Source organism: Priapulus caudatus, unplaced genomic scaffold, assembly GCF_000485595.1.
Source record: "Priapulus caudatus unplaced genomic scaffold, Priapulus_caudatus-5.0.1 Scaffold528, whole genome shotgun sequence".
In the NCBI taxonomy this organism is placed as follows: Eukaryota; Metazoa; Priapulida; class Priapulimorpha; order Priapulimorphida; family Priapulidae; genus Priapulus; species Priapulus caudatus.
The window spans coordinates 124,581-136,727 of NW_014577589.1; the positions used below are offsets into that span (position 1 = coordinate 124,581).

The following is a 12,147-nucleotide window of genomic DNA, read 5'->3' on the forward strand; positions in this document are numbered from 1 at the left end:
GCTAGAACCTAACCTGAGGTACGTCCAATCATGTCTGCAATCTCACCCAACATGCTAGAATCTAACCTGAGGTACGTCCAATCATGTCCGCAATCTCACCCAACACGCTAGAACCTAACCTGAGGTGAGTGCCAGCCGTGCATTTACCCCCTAAGGAATGTCTCGCCTAATAAATGTTTGCACTAGCGAATGTTTCTCCTAGTAAATATTATAATGGTAAAGTCATATGACTGCAGAAGCTGATAATGTTGTACGCGGCAGGTTTCATACAGCTTGTTCGCTCAAATATGACCTTACAAACCGTGTGATTGGTTTTCTGATTCTAAAAACAGAATAAGAGGGTTATATATACACTAATAAGTTCACAGAATTTTTCAAATTCCCTAAATGTATTTCATCGGGACCGTCATTTCACACTTAGACCGGTGTCGCCATCTGGGAAGAAGAAGTCACACTCCTGTGACAACATTCAAGAGGCTGCCAAGGATTTCTCTGACAGAGCAAAGAAGTCTTGCTCATCTAATTCACTCAAACAGGTGTGTATGTGTATGTGCGTGCGTGCGTGCGTGCATATGTATGTGTGTGCGTGCGTGCGTGTGTGTGTGTGTGTGGGTGTGTGTGTTGTTTGCTGTTGTGTTGTGTGTGCGCATGCGTGTCTGTGTGTGTGTGTGTGTGTGTGTGTGTNGTGTCGTGTGTGTGTGTGTGTGTGTGTGTGTGTGTGTGTGTGTGTGTGTGTGTGTGTGTGTGCGTGTCTGTGTGTGTGTGTGTGTGTGTGTGTGTGTGTGTGTGTGTGTGTGTGTGTGTGTGCGTACGTGCCATGAATGCTTGTATGTGCGTGTGTAGTGTTTTGCTGCCGCTGTGCACACTTCTCGTCGTTGACGTGTTTTCCACGCGTTGCAGATGAGTCTGTTTGTACCTGAGATTGAGGAGGTGAGGCTCTCTCCAGTCGTCTCACGCAAGGGCTGGCTCAACTTCCTCGAGGAGAAGACCAGCGGCTGGGTCAAGCGCTGGGTGGTAAGTTCTAATTTCCTGATGTGTAATCATAAGCCAGGCGAATCGCAGCAAGCAGCAAGAACTGATTGATTCAGTGACGTTGCTATGTGCAAATCGTATTTATTTTTCCGTGCACAAGTTTGTAATGCAGTCATTCCTAAAGACACGCAAAGAATGTGTTTTTTGATCCAACTAACTCCGCAAGACTATATTATGCAATGGAGTTGTGACCATGGCATGAACCACAACCAGTGATTGGTGTTACACAATACAACAAGACACCATGACAATACAACAAGGCAACATGACAATACAACAAGACAACATGACAATACAACAATACAACATGACAATACAACAAGACAACATGACAATACAACAAGACTACATGACAATACAACAAGACAACATGTCAATACAACAAGACAACATGACAATACAACAAGACAACATGACAATACAACAATACAACAAGACAACATGACAATACAACAAGACAACATGACAATACAACAAGACAACATGACAATACAACAAGACAACATGTCAATACAACAAGACATGACAATACAACAAGACAACATGACAATACAACAAGACTATTATGGGACTGGGTTACGATCGTAGCATGTGGCCTGACCACAACCAGTGATCAGTATTGGTGTCACTGACAGTGAATAACGTCAGTTATTGCTGTTAGTTCTCATCGTATCGTGTCGTTACATGCTGCGCGTGTGTGTGTGTGTTCACAGGTGGTGCGTCGTCCTTATATCTTCCTCTACAACAACGAGAAGGACCCAGTGGAGAGAGGTCTTATCAACCTCGCCACGGCACAGGTGGAGTACAGCGAGGACACACAGGCCATGCTGCAGGTATGTAACCTGCCTGCCGAAGATTAACATGAGAAGGAAGCGAGAGAGGAGAGGAGGAGGAAGGGAGAAGAGAGACGAGTAAGAAGAAGGAAGGGTGGGATGGTGAATGGGAGGGACGGGATGGGAGGAAAAGAAGATAGAGAAGAGAAAGAGGGCAGAGGGGAGGGAGGGAGGGAAGTGGGAGAGCAGGGAAAGGAAATAGAGGGGAGGTAGAGAAGTAGAAGAGAAGGGCAAGGAGGTAGAGCGGAAGCAAAGGAGGAGTGAGGAGGAGGAATACTGAGAGAAGCGTTGCAGGGAGGGGAATATTCAGGCTTACTCGTCATAGTCTAAAGAGCTGTGAGGGAAACAGGGGCAGAAAGAGAAAAAGACATAGAGTGGGAGAGAGAGAAAGAGAGGGCGAGAGAGAGAGAGAGAGAGAGAGAGAGAGAGGAGGGAGGGAGAGAGAGAGAGAGAGAGAGAGAGAGCAGGGGGGAGAAAGGGGGGAAGAGAGACGGAGAGAATGGGAGAAAGAGGGGGAGAGAGAATGGGAGAAAGAGGGGGAGAGAGAGGGAGAGAGAGAGAGAACAATAAAGAGGGGGCGTGGCTAAGCCATGAAGCATGATGTCACACACGCATAGCTGTCATTCATCGCAGTCGTTGTTCTTAGATCCTGCACTCACTTATCATTGTCTCTCATTCATCCGCTCCCACGATCTCTTCCTCAGGTGCGCAACACCTTCTCCGTCTGCACGAAGCATCGAGGGTTTCTCATGCAGACGATGGGAGACAAGGAGGTGCACGACTGGCTCTATGCCATCAATCCGTTACTCGCCGGGACTATAAGGTGGGTAGCCGCTGGTGGTCATGTGTCGTCTATCGCAGCACGAACTTAGCAGATCTACATCATGCCTGATTCCTCACGTAGCCATGATGGACCCGAGTGAATGCGTGCAGCGTAATAAATGTCACTAATTTATATGGGAGTAAGACTTCTCATATGTAATTAAATTGAGAGAGGATGAACGATATGTTCATATATATATATATATTTATTTATTTATTTATTTATTTATATACGATACGTCCACATTAATAATATACTTATACTTAATAACGTGATAATTTTCCATATTTTTATGATAATATTATATACGTGCACGAATTAATCTATCAAAATTAAATGAAATCAACATGCCTCAGACCTACTGGCACTATAGCCTCTCAGTCCCTCTCTATTCTATAATGAAGGCTGCAGTGTTTTACACGCACTAACCTCACACGTATGTTAGTTCTACAGAGTGTAGTGAGGTGTTCGCAGGTGGGAAACCTTACAGGGGGAACGCAACGTGAACGCTCCTTCTACAGAGTGAATGCACGTGGCACATCTCACAGCAGTCTCTCAAAAGTCGAACGTGTTCACCCCCCCCACCTACCCGCACCACCCCTGACCCCTGACCTCTGACCTCACCTGACCCCTGACTCCTGACCCCACCCTGCCCTTGTCCCCTAACCCCACCCCGCCCTTGTCCCTAACCCACCCCATAACCCCTCACCTCTGACTGCACCCCCTGACCCCACCGTCGGCTGCCGCTGCCCAACAACGTGGAAGCCAGGTTGCTAACGACCGCCAGTGACATTGTTGCGTTCTGCTGCAGTCGAAGCTGTCACGAGGACGTGTCAACATCACACCGGAAGAAATAAACTGACTAGTGCGGGACTGCTGTCCACACCCACGCCACTGTGTTCTCACAGTCCGACCCAACGTTGCAGAAGTATTTGTCTCCAGTCGCAGTATATCGCCGGCGTAGGCTACGTCATATTATCATCTCAGAGCAGCAGCAGCAGCAGCGTGCAGGAGCGGGATGTGGGAGACGATTGATAGGCTAGAAGCAGCCGCCGGCCGCCATTTCCAACATGTAACCGTGTGACGAGGGGCGGCGCGGCGGCGGCGGCGAGGGCGGCGGCGGTGGGGGGGGCCGTAATCCCAAATCGAAAAAAGTCGGAGAAAAAATTGCGTTATTTTTTTACCTTGGTGTCATCGTCGGTCCGCCGTTTCGGTTTCTCTCCCCAACCACATCCGCACCCTCAGCTGGGTCGGTCAAGGACATTAGCTTTGCATAAGTGTCGCGTGTCGTTTTCATTCAAATTACGTTTTAACCAAGAAAGTCGGCGTTTCGACGTTTCTCACGAAATACTCAATTCCGCTCAGTGGGACGCAAAACTCGAAAGCATTCACGAAGTAATTCTCGAGAAGTTGCAATTCAAAGTAACCTATCCATCTCTTACGCAGTCTTTCACGAAACAGTGAACTCAGGCCGAAAGGACCGAAGCTCTCTATCAGCCGTCGTCGTAAGACACCCCTGCGCGCGTGATCGAGTCAGCGACCGATCGCATTAGCTCCCGTATTGGCGTAGCGCAAGAAGCGAGTCGGGGACCGCACTCCGCGCGCGCACGCTCTGGTCACTCGGTTGATGCGCGTTGTCATGGCAACGGCTTGCTGCGCAGCTGGCTCCGGCCGAGCGTCGTCCCGCCCGGGTGTGTGCGGCACGCAACATGGCATGGAGGCAGCCGGGGGTGCGAGCGTGCGATGGTGAGAGGAGGAGGAGGAGGAGGAGGAGGAGGTGATGCAAGCATGCCGCGTGTCAGCAGCCAGACAACCTATATCCCAGCCTCCCAACACACGCCCAGTGACGCGCACGGTCAAACCGCCTCGGCTCCTGGTCGAGTGTTGCGTGTCACGACGCTTCGACATTCCCGCGGTGGCCTGTATGGATAGCCGGTCCGTATTCGTCACCCTTCTTTGGTCGCGTTCCCTGTGCTACCCTCTCCCCCATCACCGCGCGTCCTCCCTTGTAAGGCTTGGACCCTAATATGATAGGGACCTTAATATAATAGGGACCCTAATATGATAGGGATCCTAATGTGATAGGGACCCTAATGTGATAGGGACCCTAATATGATAGGGTCCCTAATATGATAGGGATCCTAATGTGATAGGTTCCCTAATATGATAGGGACCCTAATATGATAGGGACCCTAATATGATAGGGACCTTAATATAATAGGGACCCTAATATGATAGAGACCCTAATATGATAGGGTCCCTAATATGATAGGGATCCTAATGTGATAGGGACCCTAATGTGATAGGGACCCTAATATGATAGGGACCCTAATGTGATAGGGACCCTAATATGATAGGGACCCTAATGTGATGGCCATGTAACAAGTCTGTGTGATTCGCATGGATATCTTGGTTGTGCGTCGTCATGATCATGGCAGATAGGTTGTCTGACTGTAGACAGATAGGTTGTCTGACTGTAGACAGATAGGTTGTCTGACTGTAGACAGATAGGTTGTCTGACTGTAGACAGATAGGTTGTCTGACTGTAGACAGGGGTACGTGGGAATCGATCGCCTGCAGACTTGCACGCCAGCGGGAGTGACAACCCATGCAGTTATTGCTACTGGTCAAGGTCCCCCCCCCCAGCACCCACGCGCGCGAGCGGTAACGAGATTTCTGTTCTATTACAAACCGACTCTCAGAGTCTCAGAGAGCGCGACGTCTCATATCAGAATTTCACTTGACGCACTCACGTAATGCACATGGGAACTGTGATAGACATTTTGTATATATTTTAGTTTCGGAGGAGGAGGAGGAGACATGAGGGGGTGGTGGCGGCGTCCCGGCGGTCCTACAGGCTGGTCCTGTGTCGCTCGCACGCACGCACCGCCCTCTACATGTGTTGTCTCATCTCATAGGGTCTTCCCAGCCTGCATTCGTATCGAAACAAGTTATCAGCAGTACACTGAACCACATTTTGCACTGATTCTCGCGAGATTTCGCGCACGCACCAGTTTAGATATGAAACGGAGGTCGACGCAAGGGGATTTCGTCGCCAGGGGGCGTAACGTGTCACCTGCTGATGAGCCTTGCACCTCTTTACAGATTACGTTTCCTTGCAGGCCATCCAAACTCTGTCATTGTTGTTAACATGTCATCGTGCATCAGCGTAACAATGAGACTGCAATCACCGCGTTTCATTACGTCTATAATGTTTAACTCGCGATCCACTGTTGCCATGGCTACAGTTGTTATGGCTACGGCGTGTCCTTTGCTCCCCCCCAGCGCGTGTGAGTCTGGCAGCAGTCTGCAGGGAGGGAGGAGGGAGGGGGTCCGTCGTGGGGTCGCGAGTGTTTGATGAGTGTTTGTACAGATCTCCAGAGAAAGAAAGAGGGCGAGCGAGAAAGAGAGAGGGAGATAGAGAGAGAGAGAGAGAGAGAGAGAGAGTTGTGCACCTTCCGCAGGGTGCTCGTGGTTGATGATGCAATGCGCATGCGCGGCCCCGCATCCCGTACCTGCACAGAGGGCAGCCTAAATTTTATGTCGTCTACTTAACTACTAGCTACTGCGAAACCGTGTAAATTATGCTGTAATTCGTGTATAAATGTATAACGTAAAGACGCTTTCGCCTAATTTAATTGCGATGAGTCACCGGTGGATTGCGCGTGCACGTACTTCACTCACGGTGAGATGTGTACGGAACAAACCTTTGACGTTTCCAGACGACGACAGTGACGACAGTGACGTTGACGATGATTAATAATGTAACGGTGGATTTATGCAGTCAGTCTTCGGTGCGATCACATAAAATAGCACTCGTACTATGTTTGTGCCGTGGGTTGTAACAGCAACGGTGGATAAGGCAGTCTATGAAACGTGTCTAGTTCTAGTATAGGGAATTTCGGTGGTTGGATTGGTGCGGCTTTAATTAAGGCATGCAGGGTTTTGATGAGGTGTATCTAGAAGGAAACCAGCGTGGAAGAAAGCTGGTGCATGCGCAGTACGGGGAGGAGCTCACGAATCTCTGTCGCTCCCATGAAAGATGTAACTGTTGGTGATTGATAGCATGGGCGACCGTGTGCACGTGTGTGCGTGACGTCATCGTCACCATGGTGACGACGGAAACCCCGTTACTCGTGTATCTTGATGAGAAATATTTACTTATTCCGACTATTTATCTCGATATATGGACATCGCGTTATATGACCATGTTGTTTCTGTGATGTATGTTTACTACTTACACGTATAGCTTATGAATAACGTATCGATAATTAAATCAGCGGCAGGAGAGAGAGAGAGAGAGAGAGAGAGAGAGAGAGAGAGAGAGGAACAGCGCAAACAAATAGAGGAACATACGCGCGAGGAAGGACCGGAGGAACAACAATCAACTGAAGATCATGTCAAGGTCGTGGTTTGGACAACGCGTGTGTTTTAGTGCTGCATAATACTCGTAGGTGGGATAACCGACAGATAGGTTAAATCCTATAGTCATCTAGTCATGCAGTGGGAACAGCCTACGTGTGAAAGCGTGGGTTTCCACCGCCTGGGGATATTGTTTCGACGATGATTTGCACTCTGAAATATATTTACAGAAAAGACGAGACGGCGCATGCGCTGCAGCAGTAGCGCTGTTCACCATCCTCTATGTTGTTAGCGAGGGGTTTTATCTAAGCCCTTCCATCTAGAGTCAGGATAGCGAGAGATAGAGAAAGCAAGAAAGAGAGAGTGTGTGTGTGCTTGTCAGGGATCCGTCTGGTTCAATCCGTGTTGCTATGCATATACAGCCTCGGAACGAGACGATAGAAATACAGAGAACAGGGGGAGAGAGAGCGCGCGCGAGAGAGAGAGATTGCAAATATATCTCAAAGTTGGACAAATTTGCTTGATTTGTTTTCAAGTGCAGCAGCTCTTGAGCGTGAGGATGGCATGATTTTAGAGGGTGGGGGTGTGGGAAGCAGTAAGTCCATATCTACAAATCTATATTTACCTAAATGGTGCAAGTTACAAAACGTAGTTTAGAGGAGACACTATATTATGTAGCTGTAGGCACAGGTTGTATTAATTGCATATATGCAGCTGTGGATCGTCGACTAGCGAGGACGTACGTCGTGCAACTCGAACTGCAGGCTTACGAGACGAGTGTAAAATTATGTTAATTACGTGTAATTTATTCGTAGTGTATATCGTATATATATAGCAACGCGCGTGTTTAAAACAAGCATTTCTCTTCGTGAATTAGACACTCGAACACACACACACACTTCTGCTCGCCTTCAGCGTCAGAATGTGCAGCGTGTGTGACAACAGTGTAAGCTATGAACTCTCACACAGCGTTGTAATTCTGAGTCGTGGGGCCGAATCAAGCGGTTCATACTACTTTTGGTGGTGAATTCGTAGTGAGATGATACAACCAGCACAGCTTCGTCGTTCTCATAGAGTCGGAAACGTGTGTAAATAAAGCTTACAGGTTCTTTGCAAATAGTAAACGAGAAGTGAACAATAATAGTCGGTGTGTGTATATGTGTGTGTATAATATATATATATATTATACACACACATCGGTAGCTGCATCAAGCTAATGTAGTTAGAGAGGTAAAGCCTGTTAAATTTTAGTCGAGTGTATATGACATCCACAATTAGCTATTATACTGACATACGTGTGTGTGTGCGTATGCGTGTGTGCGTGCGCGTGTGTGCGTGCGCGTGTGACGACGATATTTTATGTATGACGTCAGAGGACACGTGATGAGCCATGTACAGAATCTGTTGATATTTTTGCAAGTTTTATATTGTTTCGCACACGTTTTTCAGTTCGCCCGCGTAGCTTTTCTTGATATTTTACAACCCCTTGCGGAGTAGCTGTATTTCGCTACAGATGGCGGAGTGTTCCCAATACGAGGGCTTAGTGTGAGTCATACGTGATGACACACAACGTTGTGACGTGTCGCAGCACTTTCCCCCGTAAAATATCCGCGAACAAAAATGGCACAGCCCACCGCCAAGTTCTATTACGAGTATTTAGTTATACGAGATAACGTCTCTGTGTTGAAGCGTTTCTCCTAGTCCGTTCGACTTTTTTCGAAGTTCCGTTTGTCAGTCTACGGTCAACACCCGGTGGCAATGCAGCATTTCGAACGGTCAGTCGACGACGAAATATTTTGTTTGCAAATGGCGGTACGTCGCTGTTACTGGCAGACTCATTTCGCGTGCACTCGGTGGTCCCTCACGATGGTCACTTTAATGACCGGGTTAATAGTGTTTTTTGCTAATAGCGATTGTCGTATAAGGGTCAAAGTCACTGATCAGATGGTTGTGCTCCAGGAATTATGAGTAGTATAATAAAGTATAGATTCAACAAGAAAATTACCATTTTTCACCCACGGTACGGCAGATGCGTGTTTTGGGGGGCTTTGTATAAGCATTGCGTTCACACTTACTTACGGCAGAACTAGCAGATTTTGTAAACGACTGCCGCCATTTCGATGCGCCTCGGCAATGACGTGGCTTTCTATCGTGGCTTTGACAAACCCAGCGATTGGTTTCGACGTGGTTCGCAGAAAATTCAGGTTATTTTCTTGTTGAATGTGTTCTAGTAGTGTATATTCTTGTCTAGTCAGTGGAAACGATAGAGGAAAATACATTTTTGATATGTGTAATAGTTTTGGTTTCACCCCCCCCCCGCGACACAATGAAGGTTAGAAGGTGACCAATCCTTGAAGCCATTGGAGGGGGAAATGGTGAAAGGATATATGCTATCGTCGTCAGCCATTGATCGTCACTAGCTATCGTATTTCGTGCTCCTTGTTTAGATTAAGCATGGTCACACATCGCCAACAAGGCGGGTTACTCGTACCTAGTTGCTGTAATGGGAATTGCTTTATGGTAGTGTGATATCGGTGTGATAACGAGTGAGATCAGGTGGATTGTCAGTCCAACGCGCGGAGGTTCATGCATGTAAACCCATGGGGACGAGCAAGATGTATAGTAGGTTATTTATTCGACTGAGTTATCAAGTAATGGAAGCGTAATCACTGAGATTCATTTTCAGTTACGAGGACCAGCAGGTGTCGCCACCGGTGACTGCTGTGCGCGTGAACAATGCTGATGGCGGGAAAGCTCGTCTGCTAGCGCGAGAGAAAACGTGTGCGTACCACTCACCTATATATAACTGTTACATCTGTTATATATAGATCAGTGGTGCGTGCAGGTACATGGAGATTTTTGCATCGCACAGCAAAAGCCGGCTGCTGTGGGGAGCTAAAATTGGTCAGAGGTTTGTAGTGAGAGATGCCGTTGCTCGGTTTCCTGATTTATTCCTGTGTTTAATAGCATTGTTCAGCCGCACTGCAGAACAACCGGCAAAATCACGTGAATGTTTAACGATGCACAATATTGCTGAATCGTGTGGGGTTTTTTGTTGATAATCTATTGTAGGTTTATTAAAGATGTACATGATTATGACAGTCAACGATTATGAAGTTAGCGGTGAGAAAGTTTGGGGCGTTATGTGTGACTAGTGAGCGAGATCTGGTGGATATTGAAACGCGAAGCTCTGCTTTGCGCACGTGAATAAACAGACCCCCAGTAAACACTGCAGTAAAATTGACTGCAGTTCAGCAAGTGATGAATTGGCAATCTTCGCAAAAGGCACCCTCATTCCTCATTCCAGAAAAAGTTATCCATTGGAAATGTCGTGAAATTTTGAGTTTGTTTTGGCGTGCCGACGGACAGCAAATGAACTTTAGAGAACATATAGTCCTAGCAAAATCTAGTCAATGTTTCATACTGGTCACGAGTGAGCTCAGGTTCAACATTGCCAGTTTGAATTTAGTTGAGAGTTTACGCAATTGTTTCGCATTGTTTTGTAAAGTTTGGCATTGCTGCATGTAACAGTATAGCCGCATATGTAATATTTATTGAAAATAAAATGCCTCTTCTGAGTGCAGCCTACTGTCTCCTGTTATATCTGTGAAGGTATATATACCCTTTATATCCTGTTATATCTGTGAAGGTATATACCCTTTATATCCTGTTATATCTGTGAAGGTATATATACCCTTTATATCCTGTTATATCTGTGAAGGTATATACCCTTTATATCCTGTTATATCTGTGAAGGTATATACCCTTTCGTTATACTACACACAAAAACAGTTTATAAGATTGTCTCCTCATAATTGTCTCACCTTTGTTCCGCTGCCAACATTTCGCTCCTCACTGGAAGACGCGAGAATAAAAGAGAGGGTACGCGCTAGACAGAGAAAAAAAGCGAGGTTACACGCTAGACAGAGAAAAAGCGAGGTTACACGCTAGAGAGAGCGAGAGAGAGATATAGGTCACAGCTATTTGAAGTAGGAAATGATATAAATCGATGTGCATAATACATTATATATAATTAGTCTCTAGTTACTTCTCTCGCCTTCTCGCTCACTCACTCGCTCCTTCTCTGTGACTCTCTCCCTCTCTTTTTCTCTCTTTCTTGTGCGCGATAAATATATATGTAGGCCTATATATATATATATATACTCGCCTATCTCCGTTCTTCTAGTACTTGCTCACTTCCTTACTCCCCTCTCGCGGATGGTATCGCCCACGACCAGTCAAGCATGGAAAAACATTTGCAGGTAAATGGCCGTATTTCAGCCGAAACTTTTTCAACCCACGAGGCACAAAATGTGAATTTACGCCTATAATACACGCGCACGCGTGCGTGCGACGATACCCGCGTGTGCGCGTCCGTTAGTGGGTGTATATGTGTGTTTATGTGACTGTAAAACTGCGTAGTATAGCCGTATAGACATATTTTGTGCTTTGATAGGGTGAAAAAGTTGAGGCTGAAAACAAGCCATTTGCCTGGCAACTTTTCACCGTGCACCTGATGCCGTGGGCGATACTATCCGCGACAGGGGAGGGAAATATTGAGGGGAAGGAAGTGAGATGGGAGCAGGAAGGAAAAAGGAGAGAAAGGAGGGAGGAATGCAGACGGAGATGTGCACACGCAGGCGCAGTCACACGCGCAGACAAACGCACGTACGGCACGTACGGAACACACGCACGCACGTATGCACATATTCTATCTAATATAGTAATAGTAATCGTAAAAATAATAGTAAGTTTTGGCTGAAAAACGGCTGGCGACCTGTTGGTAAACTGCGGTGCTATAGAGGTTGTATGCGATACCATTTGGGGGAAGGAGAGGCAAATACTGAGGGGAAGGGAGGGAAAGGGGAGGAGGAAGGAAAGAGGAGAGTAAATGAGGGAGGGACCGTGGGAGGAAGGAATGCGGCGGGAGATGCGCACACGTACGTGCAATCACGCGCATACAAACACGCGTACCAATATACAAGCGTGCGTGCGACCATAGCCGCGTGTGTGCGTCCGTGTGTGTGTGTGTGTGTGTGTGTGTGTGTGTGTGTGTGTGTGTGTGCGTGCGTGCGTGTGTGCGTGCGTGCGTGTGTG

General features: G+C 47.1%; 1 protein-coding gene and 1 long non-coding RNA gene across 2 annotated transcripts in view; both read left to right on the forward strand.

Moving 5' to 3' along the window:
• LOC106811327 (kinesin-like protein unc-104) overlaps positions 1–3,761 on the forward strand; it is a gene marked incomplete in the record, with an annotated part of 116,841 nt that extends 113,080 nt beyond the window's left edge. The window contains 6 exon segments of the mRNA XM_014814907.1: positions 72–124; positions 422–536; positions 901–1,014; positions 1,746–1,865; positions 2,570–2,690; positions 3,501–3,761. Of these exon segments, the coding sequence (XP_014670393.1) occupies positions 72–124; positions 422–536; positions 901–1,014; positions 1,746–1,865; positions 2,570–2,690; positions 3,501–3,550 (573 nt within the window).
• Positions 3,762–4,475: 714 nt separating this feature from the next.
• Positions 4,476–10,633, forward strand: LOC106811330. Its single transcript, XR_001394129.1, has 2 exons — positions 4,476–5,130; positions 5,200–10,633. It is a non-coding gene; the product is annotated as an uncharacterized LOC106811330 (long non-coding RNA).
• The last annotated feature ends 1,514 nt before the right edge of the window (positions 10,634–12,147 follow it).